Source organism: Amphiprion ocellaris, chromosome 1 (assembly GCF_022539595.1).
Source record: "Amphiprion ocellaris isolate individual 3 ecotype Okinawa chromosome 1, ASM2253959v1, whole genome shotgun sequence".
NCBI lineage: Eukaryota > Metazoa > Chordata > Actinopteri > Pomacentridae > Amphiprion > Amphiprion ocellaris.
Genome location: NC_072766.1, coordinates 43,878,064 through 43,902,936, shown reverse-complemented (window position 1 = coordinate 43,902,936; position 24,873 = coordinate 43,878,064). Strand labels below are relative to the sequence as shown.

Genomic DNA, 24,873 nt, shown 5'->3' with positions numbered 1-24,873 from the left:
GGCACAGGGACACGCAACACATGACACACAACAAATGACAACACATGACAACAGACGACACATAACACATGACCCACAACACATGACAACACAGGACACACAACACATGACACACAACATATGACAACACAGGACACACAACACATGACAACAGAGGACACACAACACATGACACACAACACATGGCACAGGGACACGCAACACATGACACACAACACATGACAACACACGACACACAACACATGACAACATAGGCCACGCAACACATGACACACAACAAATGACAACACACGACACACAACACAGGACGCACAACACATGACCACACAGGACACACAACATATGACAACACAGGACACACAACACATGACAACACATGACAACGCATGACACAACACATGACAACACAGGACACACAACACATGACACACAACACATGACAACACATGACAACAGACGACACATAACACATGACCCACAACACATGACAACACAGGACACACAACACATGACACACAACATATGACAACACAGGACACACAACACATGACACACAACACATGACAACACATGACAACAGACGACACACAACACATGACCCACAACACATGACAACAGAGGACACACAACACATGACAGCACATGACAACACAGGACACACAACACATGACAACACAGGATGCACAGCATATGACAACACAGGACACACAACACACAACAACACAGGACACACAAAACATGACAGCACATGACAACAGAGGACACAACACATGACAACGCAGGACACACAACACATGACAACGCAGGACACACAACACATGACAACACAGGAAACACAACATGTGACACACAACACATGACACACAATACATGACCAACACGACACACAACACATGACAACAGAGGACACACAAAACATGACAACAGAGGACACACAAAACATGACAGCACATGACAACACAGGACACACAACACATGACAACACAGGACACACAGCACATGACAACACAGGACACACAACACATGACAACACAGGACACACAACACATGACACACAACACATGCCACAGGGACACACAACACATGACACACATGACAACACACGACACACAACACATGACAACACAGGCCATGCAACACATGACAACACAGGACACACAACACATGACAACGCAGGACACAACACATGACAACACAGGACACACAACACATGACACACAACACATGACAACACATGACAACAGACGACACATAACACATGACCAACAACACATGACAACACAGGCCACGCAACACATGACACACAACACATGACAACACAGGACACACGACACACGACACACAACACATGACAACACAGGCCACGCAACACATGACACACAACACATGACCACACAGGACACACAACACATGACCACACAGGACACACAACACATTACAACACAGGACACACAACACATGACCACACAGGACACACAACACATGACCACACAGGACACACAACACATTACAACACAGGACACACAACACATGACAACACAGGACACACAACACATGACAACACAGGACACACAACACATGACAACGCAGGACACACAACACATGACAACACAGGACACACAACACGTGACACACAACGCATGACACACAATACATGACCAACACGACACACAACGCATGACAACAGAGGACACACAAAACATGACAACAGAGGACACACAAAACATGACAGCACATGACAACACAGGACACACAACACATGACAACACAGGACACACAGCACATGACAACACAGGACACACAACACATGACAACACAGGACACACAACACATGACACACAACACATGCCACAGGGACACACAACACATGACACACATGACAACACACGACACACAACACATGACAACACAGGCCATGCAACACATGACAACACAGGACACACAACACATGACAACGCAGGACACAACACATGACAACACAGGACACACAACACATGACACACAACACATGACAACACATGACAACAGACGACACATAACACATGACCAACAACACATGACAACACAGGCCACGCAACACATGACACACAACACATGACAACACAGGACACAGGACACACAACACACGACACACAACACATGACAACACAGGCCACGCAACACATGACACACAACACATGACCACACAGGACACACAACACATGACCACACAGGACACACAACACATTACAACACAGGACACACAACACATGACCACACAGGACACACAACACATGACCACACAGGACACACAACACATTACAACACAGGACACACAACACATGACAACACAGGACACACAACACATGACAACACAGGACACACAACACATGACAACGCAGGACACACAACACATGACAACACAGGACACACAACACGTGACACACAACGCATGACACACAATACATGACCAACACAACACACAACACATGACAACAGAGGACACACAAAACATGACAACAGAGGACACACAAAACATGACAGCACATGACAACACAGGACACACAACACATGACAACACAGGACCCACAGCACATGACAACACAGGACACACAACACATGACAACTGTTACGGCTGTGGCCGTAGTTTTGGTAATGTTGTGTTTGTGGTTCTGAAATGTTTTGTTGTCTGGGAGTGGGTTTCTGTGTTTGTTTGTAGATCTTTGTTTTGTCCTTGTGGTTTGTTTCGTCCTGTTGGTTGGTAGTGGGTGTTCTGTCTTTGTGGATCTTTGTGTGCAGGAGCTGATTGGTGGCAAGGCGGACCCAGCGCTGATTGGCTGGAACCTATTTTAAATCTTGGCGGCCGGCAGTGATGATGGGGAACCTCTCTGACAGCAGCACCCTGTGGTTTTTCCCAGACTCCAAACTTTGTGACTTGATACCCGTGTTTTCTGATTAGATTAAGATAGTGTTTTTTTGTTTGTTAGACTTAGGTTCATTTTTGTAGAAGTTGTGGTTTTGTTGGGTAGGATCTTTTGTTTGAGTGCTATAATGCCTCTTTAGTTTGTATCCAATTTTTTTTTTTTTTTTGCTTGAATGAATAGCCCATGTGGTGGCCTCTTTGATTTGTAGTAGATTGTAAATAAAACCTTTTGTAATTTTTTTTCAACGAAACTGTTCATTGTTTTTTTGGGGACTGGGAAAAATATTCCACCTTATTTATTTATTTATTTTTTTTAAACAAACATTATGCTACGCACCTTCCCCCTAGACGGGTGCGTAACAACAACAGAGGACACACAACACATGACACACAACACATGGCACAGGGACACACAACACATGACACACAACACATGACAACACACGACACACAACACATGACAACACAGGCCATGCAACACATGACACACAACACATGACAACGCAGGACACACAACACATGACACACAACACATGACTACACAGGACACACAACACATGACCACACAGGACACACAACACATTACAACACAGGACACACAACACATGACAACACAGGACACACAACACATGGCAAAGGGACACACAACACATGACACACAACACATGACAACACAGGACACACAACACATGACAACACAGGACACACAACACATGACACACAACACATGGCACAGGGACACGCAACACATGACACACAACAAATGACAACACATGACACACAACACAGGACACACAACACATGACCACACAGGACACACAACACATGACCACACAGGACACACAACACATGACCACACAGGACACACAACACATGACAACACAGGACACACAACACATGACAACACAGGACACACAACACATGACAACACAGGACACACAACACATGACACACAACACATGGCACAGGGACACACAACACATGACACACAACACATGACAACACATGACACACAACACATGACAACAAAGGCCACGCAACACATGACACACAACAAATGACAACACAGGACACACAACACAGGACGCACAACACATGACCACACAGGACACACAACATATGACAACACAGGACACACAACACATGACAACACATGACAACAGAGGACACACAACACATGACACACAACACATGACAACACATGACAACAGACGACACACAACACATGACCCACAACACATGACAACAGAGGACACACAACACATGACCCACAACACATGACAACACAGGACACACAACACATGACAACACATGACAACAGAAGACAAACCACACATGACAACACAGGACACACAACACAGGACACACAACACATGACAACAGGGACACACAACACAGGACACACAACACATGGCAACAAGGACACACAACACATGACACACAACACATGACAACACAGGACAGGCAACACCTGACACACAACACATGACAACACCTGACACACAACACATGACAACACATGACACACAACACATGACACACAGCACATGACAACACAGGACACACAACACATGACAACACATGACAACAGAAGACAAACCACACATGACAACACAGGACACACAACACAGGACACACAACACATGACAACAGGGACACACAACACAGGACACACAACACATGGCAACAAGGACACACAACACATGACACACAACACATGACAACACAGGACAGGCAACACCTGACACACAACACATGACAACACATGACACACAACACATGACACAGCACATGACAACACAGGACACACAACACATGACAAGAGAGGACACACAAAACGTGACAGCACATGACAACACAGGACACACAACACATGACAACACAGGATGCACAGCATATGACAACACAGGACACACAGCACATGACAACGCAGGACACACAACACATGACAACGCAGGACACACAACACATGACAACACAGGACACACAACACGTGACACACAACACATGACACACAATACATGACCAACACGACACACAACACACAACACATGACAACAGAGGACACACAAAACATGACAACAGAGGACACACAAAACATGACAGCACATGACAACACAGGACACACAACACATGACAACACAGGACACACAGCATATGACAACACAGGACACACAACACGACAACACAGGACACACAACACATGACAACACAGGACGCACAGCACATGACAACACAGGACACACAACACATGACAACACAGGACACACAACACATGACAACTGTTACGGCTGTGGCCGTAGTTTTGGTAATGTTGTGTTTGTGGTTCTGAAATGTTTTGTTGTCTGGGAGTGGGTTTCTGTGTTTGTTTGTAGATCTTTGTTTTGTCCTTGTGGTTTGTTTCGTCCTGTTGGTTGGTAGTGGGTGTTCTGTCTTTGTGGATCTTTGTGTGCAGGAGCTGATTGGTGGCAAGGCGGACCCAGCGCTGATTGGCTGGAACCTATTTTAAATCTTGGCGGCCGGCAGTGATGATGGGGAACCTCTCTGACAGCAGCACCCTGTGGTTTTTCCCAGACTCCAAACTTTGTGACTTGATACCCGTGTTTTCTGATTAGATTAAGATAGTGTTTTTTTGTTTGTTAGACTTAGGTTCATTTTTGTAGAAGTTGTGGTTTTGTTGGGTAGGATCTTTTGTTTGAGTGCTATAATGCCTCTTTAGTTTGTATCCAATTTTTTTTTTTTTTTTGCTTGAATGAATAGCCCATGTGGTGGCCTCTTTGATTTGTAGTAGAATGTAAATAAAACCTTTTGTAATTTTTTTTCAACGAAACTGTTCATTGTTTTTTTGGGGACTGGGAAAAATATTCCACCTTATTTATTTATTTATTTTTTTTAAACAAACATTATGCTACGCACCTTCCCCCTAGACGGGTGCGTAACAACAACAGAGGACACACAACACATGGCACAGGGACACACAACACATGACACACAACACATGACACACAACACATGACAACACACGACACACAACACATGACAACACAGGCCACGCAACACATGACACACAACACATGACAACACAGGACACACAACACAGGACACACAACACATGACCACACAGGACACACAACACATGACCACACAGGACACACAACACATGACAACACAGGACACACAACACATGACAACACAGGACACACAACACATGACAACAGAGGACACACAACACATGACACACAACACATGGCAAAGGGACACACAACACATGACACACAACACATGACAACACAGGACACACAACACATGACAACACAGGACACACAACACATGACAACAGAGGACACACAACACATGACACACAACACATGGCACAGGGACACGCAACACATGACACACAACAAATGACAACACAGGACACACAACACAGGACGCACAACACATGACCACACAGGACACACAACACATGACAACACAGGACACACAACACATTGTTCCCCTGGAAAACAACAGCTTCTCTCTGTGTTGTTTTTTCCTGATTCAAATGAGAAAATAACTGAGACTGAAGGGAAGACTTTCTCTGATGAACAACCAGTTTTTGATGCTTCCATTATAAATCATCTGAACTGATGAATCAGAAAATGGCAGATTGTTCATCCGAGTTGGATCTGTTTGTTGCAGAATTTATTTCCTGATTGGAGCTCAGACATCAGTAGAGAAACTGTTGGGTTCAGGTTGCCACGTATGACATGGTTTCATCAAAATGAAACACACCTTCCTTGATCTTGTGGATGGAATCAGAAACGCCGTCCAGCCTCCCACAGACTCCCTCCAGCTTCGACAGCCTCTTCTCCAGCCCATCTCCAGACCTCTTACAGTCTCCCATCTCCACCAGCAGCGTGCTCTCGAACCGCCGGACATCCCGGTCCATCTTATCCAGACGGTCTCGGCTCTCCTCCATGTGCTCCGTAACCTCCTGCTGGATTTTGTCCAGCTCAGAGATGATCTTGTCCTTGGTGTTCCCTGTCAGGGTGTAGGGTGAAAGAGTGAGCATTAACTGGGTAATGAACGGAGACTGATGGCGTTACTAAGTTTGGCTCACCGAGGTCAGTGATAACGCTGCCGTGTTTCTGCACCGTGTGTTCAAGACCCTTCAAGGTGTCATTGATGGAGCTGAAGGTGAGGATGACCTCGGACAGTTCGCCCTGCAGCGTCTTCAGCTGGTTGTTGTTGATGGAGCCTCCAATCACACTATGGCCGTCCAAAGGCTTCTCAGCGTCCAACCTGGGGCCGTGTCCATCAGTACCACCAGTACCACCACCTATTGGGAGTTTAGTTTGCATAAAACATTAACTTTAAATTCATCAGCTCACATTCAAACTTTTCTAAGCTACTCCATCACACAAGCAGATTTCTCCGTGCTGCTTAGAGCTGAAAGCAGGTTCTACAAATCTAAACTTTCTCCATGTAAGTCAGCTCAACAAAACCTAAAACCCAGAGTCAGATATCAGAAGGTGTTTATCAACTTCCTTTGTTAACTCAGACTTTCTGCTTCAGACTCTGTTCACATTAAAGGAGGAGCTTAATGCATCATGTGACCCTTTTGCAGTAAACGGACCAATCATGTTCCTCCTGCTGCAGTCTACAGGTTGTTTTAATGTAGAGCTTGGAGGAAAAAAATCTTGATGGCAAAAATGAAAAGTGCTGCAACTGTAAATGATGCAGGACAGGAATGCTGGTAGAAAACTGTTAAACAGGTGTTAATATATTTATTTCACTGATCAATACAGTGGATTATTGATAACAGGCAGCTGCAGATTAAAGCTGTTAACCTTTAAACTTAATTTTGTTTTGAAGTGTATTTAGGTCTGACTCGATCCCATAATGCAGAAAATCACTTTTTAAAATGGACATATTTATTAAATATTCTCTGTAATAAATACCAACAGATGATCAATGATCTGATCAGTGATCTATCAGCTGCAGGACCAGCAGTTTAAACAGACAAAACACAGAAACATATTTGTGGGATGTCTGCATCAGCAGCTGAATACATGCATGTTTCCATGGCAACATGATGCATCCAGTGTGTGATGCTGTTACGGCTTCATTTAGTGGTTTTTAGGAACGTTCAGATCAGCAGGTTGGAGATGGAGCTCCTCAGCATCAGTTACCATGGAGATCTAGCTCGTTAAAAGAGAGACACCTTCTTAATACTTAAAACTCTGACTTGCTCAACATACTTGTTAACCCACTAATCATGCTTCGTAGTTCAGCCCTCTGATCAAACCTGCTTTTCCTAAAAATGCTTCTTTCTCCAAAATTGCCTGATTGCTAAAGAATAAGCATCAATATGATCTTTGTCTTCCATTCTTGCATCTTGGTGTTTCAGTGTTCTGTGACTGAAACATCAAACTACAGGTTGTCAGAGAGGCAGGTTGTGTCTGGTCAGATTGCAGGTGGAGTTTGATGGAGACCAATCAATTGAGAAGCGTCTCTGCCAGGAGGACAATGGTGAGGGATCCAAGGCCTAAATGAAACCACAGTTCTGCAAGTTTGATTTAATATAGTGACAACAAAGTTAATTGAACTATGCTTTTTATTATGTAATTCCTGAAGGGAGTTCCAACAAAAACAGAGTCTAGAGACTGAATAAATGAGCTAAAATAGTTTGCAGTGTAAAACCCTGTGGAGGCATTCACAGATGCCAGTCTTCCTTAGATAAATGAGAAATGCTGAAAGACACAATCAACACCTGCAAAACTGGACAACTAGTTAGTACCTCCAACATCATCTGAGAAAATTCTAAAGTTTGAGAGAGTTGCTGTTGGGAGCTCTTATTTAGCCTGTGACCAGGAAAGCTCTGCAGAAGTGTAGGTTACAAAACAATCTATCTACAGCAACTCAAGAGGCGGGGTTTAGGAATGGCTCATTTCATTGGTAGATCTGACCTGTCGATGTGTCCGGACTGGTCTTGCGCTGGCCCATGCACCTCCTGACATCATCTCGCAGCTGACGGACTTCGTCCTGTAGGTTTGAGCCGTCTCCCTCCGAGTCCAGCCTGATCTGGATCCTGTTGATGTGGCTCTGCATGCGCCCCAGTGCATCCTGGGAAATATTCTTCAGTGTCCGCAGCTTGTCCTCCACTTTCCTGCACAAATCGCAGTCATGCCCCAACATCTCCACCTCCGTCACAATCCGGTTAAAGTGTTCTCCGTGGTCTCCAGTCAGAGCCTTGATCTTACGGACGTCGTGGCTCAGGTCAACTACCTGGACATTGGTTTTCATGTTAGCATTCATCAGAACAAACAATGACAGAACTGTTTTATTGATATCAGCCTGATCTAACCTTCTTAGATAGAAACTGGTTTTAAGGAAAAGCCAGTCAGTTATGGTTTAATATTGTGTGACATAGAAATGTTAGCCTTCTATATCATCTTCCAAAAAGCACTGATCATCTTCATTGCATACATTAAATGTTAAAGGATAGCGGCCTGAACCCTCTGAACTCTGAGCAGTTTCAGTTTTTTTTCTTCACTGTGGTTCATTTTTAATCTAAAGTCCTGCAGCTGTGACGAACCAGAACATCATGAAGAAGGAGAGACAACTCAGAGGTGTCTTCTGGCAGTAGGACTCAGAATGATGGAAGCCAAAAGCAAAAAAGATGAATTTCTTTGATTATTTGTACACCACAGTTTTGGGAAAGATAGTAGTATCTTTGAATTAGCTTCTACATTTGTCTCTTCTCTAATCTCTGAAAACACAGATCACGCAGAAACGGTACATTTCTGGTGATGTAGTGTAGAGGAGCTCAAAAATCTACAGCCATTGTTTAATTTTTAAAGCAATATTTTGCTATCTCAAATGAGATGTAGAATAAAATGATTTTGATAAAATATCACAATCATAAGCTCAGACTTCTGGCTGATAAATGGTGTAACTATGATAGTTCATAAAAGAAAACATTCCTGTGAAAGCCACGACAAGTTTTAGGGTTCAGAGTGTTCAGACACATTTAATCTGATTTCTGTCATCATTCAAGCCCGTCCATACAGACTTACTGATAAAATAAATCTCCATTGTAGTTTTGTGTTGGTAAGATTCTTTAAAAAATTAAATAAAATGGAATACATTTATTTAAATATGTAAGAACTTGTTCATTTTTGATGGTGTGACTTCCTTTGAACTCGGGCTGCACAATAACCCAAACAACTGGGAGCAGATAACTGGAATAACTGAGTGTGGAAAGAAGGAATCATTCTAGAATGAAAGAGGTGATTTAAATTTAAAAAAACTGAAAAAACGTTTGGAACCTTTCTCCTCTGGTGTTGGACTTATCAGAGCTGTGTGTTGTTTTTAATAGTTAAAGTAGTTAGTAGTGGCAATAACTGCACACAGAGAAAACGGTTTTGGTCAACATCATCCTTTTTGGACCTGACATATTTCCACACAGCAGATTGTTTGCAGTTCCTGCTCGTTCACCTGCAAAACATGTATGTCAACAAACTTCTTTTAAATAAAGTTTAAAAATGCAGTGAATCCAAGAAGCCTTAAATCAGAGTAAATGCTGTTCTATCACACAGACTTCTGTGATCTCTGAATACTGGAACCACTTTGGTTTCCTTGTGGTCGATAGCTTCGCTGCCTTGCATGCAGGACACAGAGGACAAGTGGACCTTCTGTGAACTCTGCCATTTATATCTACCTTGATATATTCTTGTATCTACCTCACTGCCATATTGCACCTACTTTTCATTCGTATTTGCACTAGTATGTTACTAAGTTGTGTTGTTTGTCTTTTTTCTTTTCTTTATTTTTATTCTTATATTACTGCTCTAGATTTGTATATATATTTATCCCTATTTATTTATTACATCATTGTTGCACTGCCTGCTCTACGTGCCTTTTTAATTGCCCCCTTGGGGACAAATAAAGTTTTCTGCATCTGAATTTCTGCATCAAGCTGCAGCCTGATGTGTTTGAGTTAATTTGCCTTAGTTTATGTCAAGATGTTCATGCTGAAATGAAATATGTTGTGGGGCCCCAGTTCAAATGTTGTTCCTAGTGATCCTACCTTGTCGTACAGAGAGTCTCCGGACACCGACAGGTCTTTGAGTTGAGTGTTGAAATGTCGAATCTGATCCTCGTTGGCCACCACTCTCCATTCCAGAGATTTCTCTGTTGTATTTTCTCTTTCTCCTCCTGTCCCAGGTAACCATCCCCCTGTACCTCCCCTGCTTCCTCCTCCCCAATGTCCCCCACCCACTCCCCCTGTAGTCCCACCCCCTTCCCAGATAGCCCCTCCTCCATCAATGGCTCCCTCTCTATCTCCTTTAGCCCCTCCTCTTCCTCCTGTAGTCCGCCCCCCTAAATCTGCTGTAGTTCCTCCTCCTCCTGTAGCTCCTCCTGTAGATCCTCCTCCTCCAGTAGCTCCTCCTGTAGCTCCGCCTGTAGCTCCTCCTCCTCCAGTAGCTCCTCCTCCTCCAGTAGCTCCTCCTGTGGCTCCCCCTGTAGCTCCTCCTCCTCCTGTAGCTCCTCCTCCTCCTGTAGCTCCTCCTCCTCCTGGCCCCCATCTTCCACCTCCATCTCCTCGTCTTTCTCCTCCTCCTTCTGACCCTCCACAGCTACATTCCTCCAACCTCTGCTTAATGACAGCGGTGTTGTTTTCCAGCTCTGACAGCCTCTTGTCCTGGTTGCTCACCTTCGTCTTGACCTGCTCCACTTCCATCTCTACGTCTGCGATCCTAAAGGCCTGATCATCGAACCGGTCCAGGAACACGGTCCTCAGGTCCCCCAGTTCTCTGTGGAAGTAGTCCTTCAGGTCATTCTCCAGGTACGAACAGCTCTGCTCAGTTTGCTGCACCGTGTGGTTGATGCGCTGCTCCAGGTCCTTCAGCCGATCATCCAGGCCATCCTGCATCACCAACCCATCCCTCCTCTGTCCACCATTTCCACCGCCGCTGGCCAAACCTCCGCCCCTCGACCCGTTGGCTCCACTCAGCCCCTTGTCCACATGGTTCAGTAGATCATCAAAGTTCTCCGAGGCAGAGGTGATCTTGCGTTCAGCATCAGTGATGCGGTTTTGGAGGTCACTGATGGTGTCGCAGCATCCCTGTGAACGCACCACCTCCCGCCGCAGTCCGTCCAAGTTCTGCTGATACCGAACATCCATGGCATTCAGCTGCTTCTCCAAAGCTCGAATCCTCTCCTGGTCCTCCTGCTGCTGTCTGCGCAGATCCTCCACTCCGGCCTGAAAACAGCTGAGGTTAATCCTAACGAAACACTGAATCTAAACATCAAATCATGAAGGCTCAAGTTTAGAATTCCAAAAACATGTATCATTGTTCATGTAAATGGGAAGATAAAGGCGTTTAACTCTTTTAATGTCATCACAGCTGAAAATTTCAACCATCTACCGGTCCAGAAAGAGAATGTGATTAGCGTCCACAACGGATGCAGAAAACTGGTGTTGGGTTGTGATGCGAAACAAACTGTTGTCTCCGTGTTATTTTAAGGAGTCTGATACCTGGCAGGAGGAACAAGACAGCGACACTCTCCTCTCCAACTCCCTCAGGATCTCCTCCTTCAGGGAGTTCAGCTTCCCTCCACTCAGTCCTCCTCCAGACACACCTCCATCTAACTCATTCCCTTTCCCATTCACCAGGTGGTTGTTGATGCTGACCAGGGTTTTATCATGGGCCTGTTAGAGGAGAGTCACATGAGCTACAGTTCTGACTGAAAACTCAACATGAATATAAAAACCCTGCTGGTCATCACAGATCCATCCCAGTAACCCTACTTTAATGAATCTATATGACAGAGACCCATCTGGTCCTCCATCATGATGAACTACATCTGAAATCAGTTTGATACCAGGACCAACAGGTAGAACCCTGATGTCCAACAAGTAGAACCCTGATGTCCACTTGGTTACTGCGGAGTTTCTAGGTTTGGGTCTCAGCATCTCTCAGGTGTTGTTCACTGTGAGTTGTGAGTTTGTAGATAACTGTGTTAGTCTTTCAGGTAAGGGTTAGAATGACTCACCTGTGTGCGGTTGTCTAGTTGGTCCAGTTTGGTCTGGATGCTGTGAATCGTGTCTTTAATCTCTGGCTGAGCAGCATCGGCCGGGTTTCTTCCCCCTGAGGAGGCCTCTCCTCCTCCACCGAAGCCCGGTTTGGTGACCTCCTGCTGGAAGCGGTCATTCATGGTGTTCAGGGTGGACTGAAGGTCATGCAGGTTCTTCGTCAGACTTTGGATTTTCTCCTCCAGCTGCCTCATATTTTCATTCTCTACTCTTCCTGAAGGGAAAGGAAGCAGCTCCAATCACATAGTCTACATCTGAGCAAAGACTTCATAGGGACATGAGACACATGGAGGACAGATGTTTGTCTACTTTTAACCATCAACCTTTCTGAGAAGCTTCAGATGAACGAATGTAAAAATAAACTCACTGCTGTTTCCCCCTGATCCAGAACTACCTCCCCCATAGCTTCCACTCTGACCGCCTCCTTCCCCCGGTCCATAGCTTGTCCCTGGTCCTGGTCCTGGTCTTGAGGTCATCTGGGTTCCTGCAGGACCATCAGTGCAGTCCTCTCCGCTGTAACCGTGGCAACACTTCCACTCCATCTCCGTCACCATTTTGTAGGCGACTTTGTACCGCGGGCGCATGTAAGTCCGGTACCTGGTAGTAGGGTTATAGGGGACAGATCCAGGACCAGAGACCGTCACATGGTGTGTGTCTGTCTGTGTCTGCTGTGTGTGTGTGTGTGTGTCTGTGTCATTTATGTGTCTGTTGTGTGTCTGTGTTGTGTCTGTCTGTGTCTGTTGTATGTGTCTGTTGTGTGTCTGTGTGTATCTGTGTGCATCTGCGTGTATCTGTGTGTGTCCGTGTCTGCTGTGTGTCTGCTGTGTGTCTGTTGTGTGTCTGTGTGTCTGTGTCATTTGTGTGTCTGTGTCTGTTGTTTGTCTGCTGTGTGCCTGTTGTGTGTCTATTGTGTGTGTCTGTTGTGTATCGTTTGTGTGTGTGTGTCTGTTCTGTGTCAGTTGTGTGTCTGTATCTGTTGTGTCTTTTTTGTGTCTGTGTGTGTCTGTTGTGTGTGTGTGTCTATTGTGTATCTGTTGTGTGTCACGTGTGTCTGTGTCTGCTGTGTGCCTGCTGTGTGTCTATTGTGTGTGTCTGTTCTGTGTCAGTTGTGTCTGTATCTGTTGTGTCTTTTTTGTGTCTGTGTGTGTCTGTTGTGTGTGTGTGTCTATTGTGTGTCTGTTGTGTGTCACGTGTGTCTGTTGTGTGTCTGCTGTGTGCCTGTTGTGTATCTATTGTGTGTGTCTGTTGTGTGTCTGTGTGTGTCAGTTGTTTGTTGTGTGTCTGTAGTGTGTCTGTCATTTGTGTGTCTTGTGTGTCTGTGTCTGTCTGTGTCTGTTGTGTGTCTTATGTGTCTGTTGTGCGTCTGTTGTGCATCTGTTGTGTGTCTGTTGTGTGTCTGTCTGTGTCCGTTTTGTGTCTGTGTCCGTTTTGTGTCTGTTGTGTGTCTTATGTGTCTGCTGTGTGTCTGTTGTGTGTCTGTGCCTGTTGTGTGTCTGTCTGTGTCTGTGTCTATTGTGTGTCTGTTGTTTCTTGTGTGTCTGTTGTGTGTCTATCTGTGTCTGTGTGCGTGTGTCTATTGTGTGTCTGTTGTGTGTCATGTGTGTCTGCTGTGTGCCTGTTGTGTGTCTATTGTGTGTGTCTGTTGTTTGTCGGTTGTGTGTGTCTGTTTTTTGTCGGTTGTGTGTGTGTCTGTTGTGTGTCTGTGTCACTTGTGTGTCTTGTGTGTCTGTTGTGTATGTCTGTGTCTGTGTGTTGTGTGTCTGTTATGTGTGTCAGTTATGTGCCTTGTGTGTCTGTTGTGTGTCTGCTGTGTGTCTGTTGTGTGTTTTATGTGTGTTGTGTGTCTGCTGTGTGCCTGTTGTGTGTCTATTGTGTGTGTCTGTTGTGTGTTTGTTGTGAGTCTGTATTTCTGTGTGTCTGTTGTTTGTCTGTCTCATTTGTATGTCTTGTGTGTCTGTTGTATGTCTGTTGTGTGTGTCTGTTTTGTATATGTTGTGTATCTGTGTCTGTTGTGTGCCTGTTGTGTCTCTGTCTGTCTCTTGTGTGTCTTGTGTGTCTGTGTGTGTCTGTGTCTGTTGTGTGTCTGTGTCTCTGTGTGTTGTGTGTCTGTTGTGTGTGTGTCTGTGTCTGTTGTGTGTCTGTATCTCTGTGTGTTGTGTGTCTGTTGTGTGTGTGTCTGTGTCTGTTGTGTGTCTGTGTCTCTGTGTGTTGTGTGTCTGTTGTGTGTGTGTCTGTGTCTCTGTGTGTTCTGTGTCTCTGTGTGTTGTGTGTCTGTTGTGTGTCTACACTCACACCACCACCCGGCTGCACTGTCCACTCCCCCAGCTGCAGGGATGATAATCCGGCTTCACGTAGGTTTCCACTCCGTCTTCGACGACACAACTCACCGTCTTTGTCACTACGAATGCACACCAGTTCCTATGTAACACACAATACAACACAAACACAAGTTACTACGAAAGTCTAGCTACACAATCAAGACACACGAAACAACATATGTGACAACAAAGCATGTTCTGTATGAACACGCCTGCAGACAGAATCAACCAATCAGATTACTGAATGCTCGAAGGTCAGACACGTATGAAACCAACCACTCTGTTTCTTTATAACCTCTACTATACCTTAGGTAAACTCTGGCCCTTTCTCAGAATGCGTACTTGTGAAACGTCATCAGTCGGAGACCAAGTACTGCATCTGGCCAAGAACAAAGGAAATACCTGGATGTGTTCTGGCTCCGCCCACATTATGGAGCATCATCAGACCAAACTAGTGTGGACCTGTGGAGCCAAACATCCCATAATGCATTTAGACCAGCAGCAAAGACGAGGAGGAAACTTTCAGAGGAAACACAAGTATTTTTGGGAATACTGTTATTATGACACAAAATGTAGATTTCAGATGATTTCAGGTGAGACAGTCATTATAAAAACGTTAAATCTGTGGTCAGTTTATCAGATAACACCTGATTAAAAATTCACTCCAACGGTTTCAGAGCTGTGAGGGTTAGGGTTAGACGGCTACGACCGGATCAGCCTCACTGTAGAGCTCCTCATCTGAACCAGACTTTAGAACCTGCTGCGCTGACGGTTCTGTAGAGGTTCTAAAGTGGTTCTCTGATGGTTCTATAGCGGTTCTCTGATGGTTCTATAGACGTTCTATAGCGGTTTTCTGATGTTTCTATAGACGTTCTATAGCGGTTCTCTGACGGTTCTATAGATGTTCTATAGCGGTTCTCTGACGGTTCTATAGAGGTTCTATAGCGGTTCTCTGACGGTTCTATAGTGGTTCTCTTTACTGTGTTCTTCTGAATTATTGTCTTCATTACCTGTAGTACAACTTTGTTCTACTCTTATGACTGTTACTGAACATTAAAAATAACATTTAATCAATATTTTATTGGAGGAACATCTGAAGAAACCCAGATCCTTCCTGACTGCTGGGAGACTCCACAGACAGAACATCAGCAGCTGCATCTTCAGCATCTGGACCAGCAGGATGCTGTTCATGGAAACTGAAGGACAGAAAAATGCTTTTATATATATACATATATATATATATATATATATATATATATATATATATATACATATATCAATCAAATCAATCAAAAATTTATTTGTAGAGCACTTTCAAACAACATAGAAGAAGACCAAAGTGCTTTCCAGACAGAATAATAAAATGCAATTTTTGATTACTATAAAACCATAAAACCCATAAAAACACAAAACTAAGAAAAGCATAAAACCATAAAACCATAAAAACCATCAAACAGTCCTAGGATTCGAAAGCACGTCTGAATAAATAGGTTTTCAATCTAGACTTAAAAAGCTGCAGGTTGGTAATAACCCGGAGCTCGAGTGGGAGTGCATTCCAGAGTCTTGGGGCGGCTACAGCAAAGCATCGATCACCCCACTGCTTATACCGGGACCTGGGCACATCCAGCACCATCTGTGTGGACGACCGGAGGGCTCTACTGGGGCGGTGGATGGTTAAAAACTCTGATATGTATAAAGGAGCTAGACCATGAAGGGCTTTAAAAACAAATGTTAAAATTTTAAACACGATACGATGATGAACCGGGAGCCAATGGAGGGCGGAGAGGATGGGGGTGATGTGATTGTGTCTGGATGTGTGGGTTAACAGACGGGCAGCTGCATTCTGAACCATTTGTAGTCGACGGAGTGATGATTGTGTGACACCAAAATAGATTGCGTTACAATAATCGATACAAGAACTGATAAAAGCGTGTATGGATTTCTCCAGGTCGCGTTTAGAAAGGAAGGGCTTGACCTTGGTGAGGAGACGTAGCTGGAAGAAGCTAGCCTTGACAACGGAAGCAATCTGCCTATCAAATCTCAACTCACTATCGAAAATGACTCCAAGGTTTTTTACTGTATTACTGACGGGGAAACTCAGCGGTGAACCGGACAGTATGTTGAGGTGCAGATCGGAGGGGGCAAAGAGGATATATTCAGTTTTACTTTCATTCAGATGAAGAAAGTTCTGGGCCAGCCAATGTTTAATATCCGATAAGCAGCTATGTAGAGAGTCCAGAGCAGATGCAGTATTGGGGAGCACAGGCAGATAGAGCTGGATGTCATCAGCATATAGGTGGAAAGACAGGTTATGCTTAGCGATTATGGCTCATAGCGGCAGCATATATAATGAAAACAGAACTGGTCCAAGGATGGACCTTTGTGGCACCCCGGATGACAGCGAGGCAGGCAGAGATGAGTGATCATCAAGCATCACAGAGAAAGTCCTGTCTGTCAGGTAGGAGCTGAACCACTGGAGAACAGAGCCCTGCAGACCAACATGACGAACTAACCGAGAAATTAGTATGGAGTGGTCCACAGTGTCGAAAGCTGCTGTAAGGTCCAACATCACCAGGAGTACTGGCTTTTTAGTGTCCAGAGATTGTAAAATGTCATTGTGCACCTTAAGGAGAGCTGATTCTGTGCTGTGACGCGTTCTAAAACCAGACTGAAAATGTTCTAAAATACTGTTAGATTCTAGAAAAGGTTGCAACTGAATAAAAAACAATCCTTTCTAAAACCTTAGATAAAAACGGCAAATGAGAGACCGGTCTAAAATTAGATAAAACAGCAGGATCAAGGTTGGGTTTTTTAAGAAGTGGTCTGACCACGGCATGTTTAAAGACAGCTGGGACAGATCCAGCACTAAGGCAGCTAATTATCAGAGCGAGCAGACGGGGCCACTGTATTGAAGACCTGTTTGAGCAGTTTAGCTGGAAGAATGTCTAGGGGACAGTTAGTGGGTCTCATCCCCTGAACTACTTCAAAAAGTGAAGACAGGGAGACAGGTTCAAACATATCAAAAACAGCAGAGGGTGCAGGAGGAATGTGTGTATCAGCACCATGAGCATTACTGTCAATGCCCATCCTGACTGCAGCCACCACCATATATATATATATATATATATATATATATATATATATATATATATATATATATATGTATACTATATTGCCAAAAGTATCTGCTCACCTGCCTTGACTGGCATATGAACGTAAGTGACATCCCATTCCTAATCCATAGGGTTCAATATGACGTTGGTCCACCCTTTGCAGCTAGAACAGCTCAACTCTTCTGGGAAGGCTGTCCACAAGGTTTAGGAGTGTGTTTATGGGAATTTTTGACCATTCTTCCATAAGCACATTTGTGAGGTCACACACTGATGTTGGACCAGAAGGCCTGGCTCTCAGTCTCCACTCTAATTTATCCCAAAGGTGTTCTATGGGGTTGAGGTCAGGACTCTGTGCAGGCCAGTCAAGTTCATCCACACCAGACTCTGTCATCCATGTCTTTATGGACCTTGCTTTGTGCACTGGTGCACAGTCATGTTGGAAGAGGAAGGGACCAGCTCCAAACTGTTCCCACAAAGTTGGGAGCATGGAATTGTCCAAAATGTCTTGGTATGCTGAAGCATTCAGAGTTCCTTTCACTGGAACTAAGGGGCCAAGCCCAGCTCCTGAAAAACAAGCCCACACCATAATCCCCCCTCCACCAAACTTTACACTTGGCACAATGCAGTCCGACAAGTATGGTTCTCCTGGCAACCGCCAAACCCAGACTGGTCCATCAGATTGCCAGATGGAGAAGCGTGATTTGTCACTCCAGAGAAGGCGTCTCCACTGCTCTAGAGTCCAGTGGTGGCTGCTTTACACCACTGCATCCCACGCTTTGCATTGCACTTGGTGATGTATGGCTTGGATGCAGCTGCTCAGCCATGGAAACCCATTCCATGAAGCTCTCTGCTGAAGCACTGTTCTGGAGCTAATCTGAAGGCCACAAGAAGTTTGAAGGTCTGTAGCGATTGACTCTGCATAAAGTTGGCCACCTCTTGGCACTATGCTCCTCAGCATCCACTGACCCTGCTCCGTCAGTTTACGTGTCCTACCACTTGGTGGCAGAGTTGCTGTCGTTCCTACACACTTCCACTTTCTTATAATACAGCTGACAGTTGACTGTGGAATATTTAGGAGCCAGGAAATGTCACGACTGGATTTGTTGCACAGGTGGCATCCTATCACAGTTCCACGCTGTAATTCACTGAGCTCCTGAGAGCGAGCCATTCTTTCACAAATGTTTGTAAAAGCAGTCTGCATGCCTAGGTGCTTGATTTTATACACCTGTGGCCATGGAAGTGATTGGAACACCTGATTCTGATTATCTGGATGGGTGAGCGAATACTTTTGGCAATATAGTGTATATATATATATATATATATATATATATATATATATATATATATATATATATATATATATATATATATATATACATACATATACATATATATATATATATATATACATACATATACATATATATATATATATATATATATATATATATACATACATATACATATATATATATATATATATATATATATATATATATATATATATATATATATAAATATAAAAAAGATGTGAACATTCCGGGGTGTGTTATTTTATCTGATTACATTTCGGTGTTTTTCACGGTAAAGATAATCGGAGTAGATGAGCCGAGGTGGTGATGTCATCACGTATCCTGCTGTTCCAACTGCACATTAACCCAGATGTGTTCTCCTGTACTTCCGAGTCCATACTTGGTAGTCCGGACTGGCGTACCTGGTATTGAGAATCGGCCGTATTTCTCAGAGTCCTGCTGTGGTCTAATGAGGTCAGCACTGAGCATGTGCAGATGATGCTGACAGGACAAACACTGAGAAAACAGAAGCTTTTCTTTATTCCGACCAGCTCCTGTTCCTCTGCTGAAGGACATGTAAACACACTAACCTTCTGCTGCTGATGCTGTTTAAACATTCAGCTGTGTCCAAGCTGTTATGTCTCAGTGCAGGAAAACTTTATCAGGGAGGAAGCTGAGCTCCACCATCAGAACTCCACCATCAGAACTCCACCATCAGAACTCCACCATCAGAACTCCACCATAGAATAGAATAGAATATGCTTTATTGTCATTATACAGTGTATAACGAGATTGGAGAGCCTCTCCTTTTCAGTGCAAAGAATCTTAGAGATAGAGCAAACAGTCTATTTAAAAATATACAGTATAAATAACAGAGTGAATATAAATAACAAAGTGAATGTGGTAGTGGTGTATATTGTACATTTCACATTATAGTGTTGGCTGGGTGTGAGATATGAGACATGTGAGAGTTCAGGGTGGTGATGGCTCTCAGAAAGAAGCTGTTTTTAAGTCTGTTTGTCCTCGCTTTAATGCATCTGTAGCGCCTTCCAGAGGGCAACAGATCAAAAAGCTGAGAACCGGGATGTGAACTGTCCTTGATGATGTTCTGAGCTCTGCTGAGGCACCGGGTGGAGTAGATGTCCATGAGGGAGGGGAGAGGACAGCCAACAATCCTCTGAAGCCTCGCTCTGTCTGCCTCAGTGCAGCTCCTGTACCAGGTGGAAACACAGAACGTCAGCAGGTTCTCTATGGATGAGCTGTAGAAGGTCAGCAGCAGATTCCTGTCCAGGTTGTTCTTCCTGAGGACTCTCAGAAAGTGTAGCCGCTGCTGAGCCACCATTAAAGCTCCACCATCAGAACTCCACCATCCTCCATTCTTCATTCTTCGTTCTCCATCCTCTGCCCTCAGTTCTCCATCCTCAGTTCTTCGTTCTCTGCCCTCCAGGTGCATCTGAAGAAATTCAGCTTTGTTGTGATGCCCAAAGGTTGATTTGTGGCTCCAGCAGATGATGGATCTGGACGAGGCTGAAACTGGTGAAATGTGATGAACCTGATGACACATCGGCCGTTTATGTGTTAATGTTCAACGAGTGGTGATGTGTCTGTGTCGGCCATGTTGGATCAGCAAAACTCTGACTGGGACTCTTTGTCCTCAGATTCAGTCTGTTGGTTTTATAATGTCTGGAATCCAGGACAACAAGGAGACACACATAGGAGGAGGACAGGAGGAGGAGAGAAAGAAGAGGACAGGAGGAGGCTTTCAACAGGTTTTAGTCTTCAAACTGCAGAAAACAACTTCAGCCTCTACAGTTGATACTTGGTATTTTATAACACATGCACGCACGTGCACACACAGAGTGATGTCATTGAACAGGAAATGAGTAATCAGGGCGTTTGTTTGCAGCTGATGACATCACAGCTGGCTAGAGAACAGTTTTGGAGTTTTTCTTCAAACTGACAGAGACGAGGTTTTACCGTCCCTCAGAGATGAGGGTGGAGCCTCATTGGCAGCGTTTCTGGACTTTATGGTCCAAAGCTGAACCCTGCAGGATGTTCAAATCCTCACAGAAGATTAAATCAGGAGGAGACAGATGTTCGTCTCTCTGATTTCAGACCTGCTCACACTCCTGATCTGCAGGATGTTCTTCAGATGAACCAGAGGAACCTGAGGAGCTCCAACCTGCTGCAGTGAGACAAAAACAGAAACAAGTCAGGATGGAGAGAAGAGGTTGAATGTTCTTCAGGGAGAACGATAACTGACTGTTTAATATCTGGAGCTAACGGTAGCCTTAAGGGTTCCACTATCCATGTTATCCAGGCGGTAGCATGACCATCATCCAGAGTTGGAGAACATCAACATCTCATGATATCCAGGCAGCAGCAGTTCAGGAGGTTTCTGACTGGATGTGGAAACTCCTCACATCACCAGATAATCTGGACCAACATCTCCACAGATCTCTGCTCTGACTGTCAGCAGGTAAACTGGAGGTTGGAGGTTCGATTTCTGGAGAGGACAGCAGTGATTGACCCTGAAGTTAGCCTGAACTAGCTAATGTTAGCCTATACCAGCTAACACTAGCCTAGCCTAAACCAGCTAATGTTAGCCTAAACCAGCTAATGTTAGACTGAACCAGCTAATGTTAGCCTACACCAGCTAATGTTAGCCTGAACCAGCTAATGTTAGCCTAAACCAGCTAATGTTAGCCTGAACCAGCTAATGTTAGCCTAAACCAGCTAATGTTAGCCTAAACCAGCTAATGTTAGCCTAAACCAGCTAATGTTAGCCTGAACCAGCTAATATCACCTAGCCTAAACCAGCTAATATTAGCCTACACCAGCTAATGTTAGCCTGAACTAGCTAATGTTAGCCTAAACCAGCTAATGTTAGCCTAAACCAGCTGATGTTAGCCTGAATGGCTAACGTTAGCCTATACCAGCTACCTACGCATTAGGGTTAGGGTTAGAGTTTAACCTAGGCTAATGCCTAACCCAACCTAGGCTTTAGCCTAGGTTAAACCAGCTGATATTAGCCTAAACCAGCTAACATTAGCCTAGGTTAAACCAGCTGATGTTAGCCTAAACCAGCTAGCATTAGCCTGAACCAGCTAACATTAGCCTAGGTTAAATCAGCTGTTAGCGTAAACAAGCTGATGTTAGCCTAAACCAGCTAACATTAGCCTGAACCAGCTAACATTATCCTGTTAGTGTCAAGAACCTGCAGAACCACAACAAGAACCAACACGTTTTCAGGAGTTTGGTACCAGATTCTGGGTTCTGGTTCCTGGATGAAGTGAAATGAGAGAACACTTCACATGATGAGTGAGCTCAGCTGTTTAATCAGCTGATTAAACAGCTGATTAAACAGCTGATCCAGTGTTCACACAGATCTAATAGTCTTCTGATGGAGCTGAACGTTCCACCAGCAGAAGAGTCGGTAACCAGGGAGGAGCTTCCCTCTGACATGAGGAGGAGGAAACCTGCAGCTGAGACAGATGTTAAATCCAGCTGTTTCCATTTGCTCTCAGTCTGAGTTGGTTGGATTTATTCACCTGCACATCTCAGAATGAACAGCTGATTGATATCCTTCAGGAGGTTCTGATGTTTCGGTTGTTTTAAAGTTTTAATGTGTAGAAAGTTTTTATTGTTGGAGGTTTATTGTGTTCTATGATGTCTATTTTAGCTTTATGCCATCGTTCTGTGTTTAGTGGTTTGTAGTGTTTCAGTTGAACCTAAAATACTACTGACGCTTTACCTGGACGACGTGCTCAGTGACCAACAAAGTTCACCTGTGTGTATAAACAAGTCATCCTGTTTATACACACAGGTGATGGGTTAGCCCTGACCAGAACCCCGACCAGAACCCAGACCAGAACCCAGACCTGAACCCAGACCAGAACCCTGACCAGAACCCTGACCAGAACCCCGACCCGGTTCAGGTTCTGCCTGTGTGTGAAGTGATTGACAGACTCTAAGATACAAGGCAGCAAATGTCCAGGAAATCAGAAACCAACTTTTCTATCAACCAGTTCACAGAAACTGGAGACAATAAAACAGAAATCACCAACAGGAGACCAGTGTGTGATGTCATCACCCTGTTACATCACTCTGACATCAGCAGACTCGGAGCAGCATTCAGACCAGCAAAGTCCAACATCTGTCTGACCACAGTGTGACACTGAAACATCTGCTGCACTTATGCACACACACAAACTTTTCTGTGGTGAAGTCATAGTGCCATGATGTCACCCCCCCCCCCACAAAAAAAATCATCATCATCATCCTTTCTGTGCACGTGTCATCTTACCTGTGTCTGCTTGCTGCGCGCGTTCCGTGCGCGTGCCCGCCGGTGTACAGGCTGTAGGAAGGTCGCAGAGGGAACGCGCTCTTGGCGTGCCCGCAGGTCCAGAGCACGAGCAGCAGCAGCGGGAGCGCGGCCATCCCGCCGATCAATACGCGATCAATACCAAGAATCGATACTCGATCAGATCAACTCCTCAGCGGGCGGGAAAAACTTCCGTCTCCATGGAGACGACAGAGAAAGTTTCCAGAGTCGGTCCGTCCTACCGAACCATGATCCGGGTTCTGATCCGAACAGCGGCCGCCCGTCGGCTCCGATCCGTCCCGTTGCGCTGCTCCGCCGTGTTTAATTCGCCGTTAGTCCCGCTGCGCTCCGGTTCGACGGGATCCCTGCGGGTCCATCAGAACTTTTCATGTGAAACAAAGAGAAGAAAACGTTGCGACAGACTGAACCGAGACCAGCTGCTCCTCCTCTTCATCACCGCCCCCGAACTGTCCCCGCCCCTCCCGGCCAGAAACCGGAGCGCAGCGGCCACACCTGAACCGGGACCGGACCTGATTGATGAAAACAGATTTGTGTAAAGGAGCAGCCCGCACACTTTCACCTCATAATGGGAGTTTCTCCGGTTCTGGTTCCTCCTGTCCCTGAACAGAACCTGAAGTCTGAGGTTCGGCTCATTGGTTCTGGATTAAAGGGAACATTTCAAGCACTTCAGAACCTGAAAACAACACTTCCTATCATCGGAGACTCTTTTAGAATCAGAACCAGAGTCCTGCTTCCTCTCAGAGTTCTTAATAAAATCTGATTCTACTGAACATCTCCAGTAATTTTAATTCACTTCTAATGAATGAAGAGCAGAAAGTC

At 44.8% G+C, this 24,873-nt stretch overlaps 2 protein-coding genes across 4 annotated transcripts in view; both read right to left on the bottom strand.

Annotated features, from left to right (window-relative positions):
- Positions 1-24,149, bottom strand: part of LOC111571013 (EMILIN-1-like) — a 33,736-nt gene extending 9,587 nt beyond the window's left edge. For 2 of the 3 annotated variants that reach the window (XM_055009450.1, XM_035949884.2), the window contains exons 1-9: positions 24,016-24,149; positions 15,279-15,404; positions 13,354-13,583; positions 12,947-13,200; positions 12,429-12,602; positions 10,977-12,152; positions 8,854-9,172; positions 7,005-7,223; positions 6,677-6,925 (exon numbers count right to left, since the gene is read on the bottom strand). In XM_055009450.1, the coding sequence (XP_054865425.1) occupies positions 6,677-6,925; positions 7,005-7,223; positions 8,854-9,172; positions 10,977-12,152; positions 12,429-12,602; positions 12,947-13,200; positions 13,354-13,583; positions 15,279-15,404; positions 24,016-24,149 (2,881 nt within the window). The remainder of the gene's footprint in view (positions 1-6,676; positions 6,926-7,004; positions 7,224-8,853; positions 9,173-10,976; positions 12,153-12,428; positions 12,603-12,946; positions 13,201-13,353; positions 13,584-15,278; positions 15,405-24,015) is intronic. The other variant, XM_055009457.1, reaches the window with a different exon arrangement.
- On the bottom strand, positions 3,485-5,037 carry LOC129348623 (keratin-associated protein 10-6-like). The gene is made up of 2 exons (XM_055009462.1): positions 4,718-5,037; positions 3,485-4,643 (listed from the first exon to the last, which is right to left on the bottom strand). The coding sequence occupies exons 1-2, from the start codon at positions 5,035-5,037 to the stop codon at positions 3,485-3,487; spliced, it is 1,479 nt and encodes a 492-aa protein (XP_054865437.1).
- Positions 24,150-24,873: the final 724 nt, after the last annotated feature.

What these genes read in the sequence shown, in the direction of transcription:
- LOC129348623 (XM_055009462.1), bottom strand. Translation starts at nt 5,037, where the DNA reads ATGTGTTGTGTGTCCTGTGTTGTCATGTGCTGTCATGTTTTGTGTGTC. An exon ending in TGTGTGTCCTCTCTTGTCAT is followed by an intron (nt 4,644 to 4,717) that starts GTGTTGTGTGTC and finishes GTTGTGTGTCAG; the next exon opens with GTGTTGCCTGTCCTGTGTTG.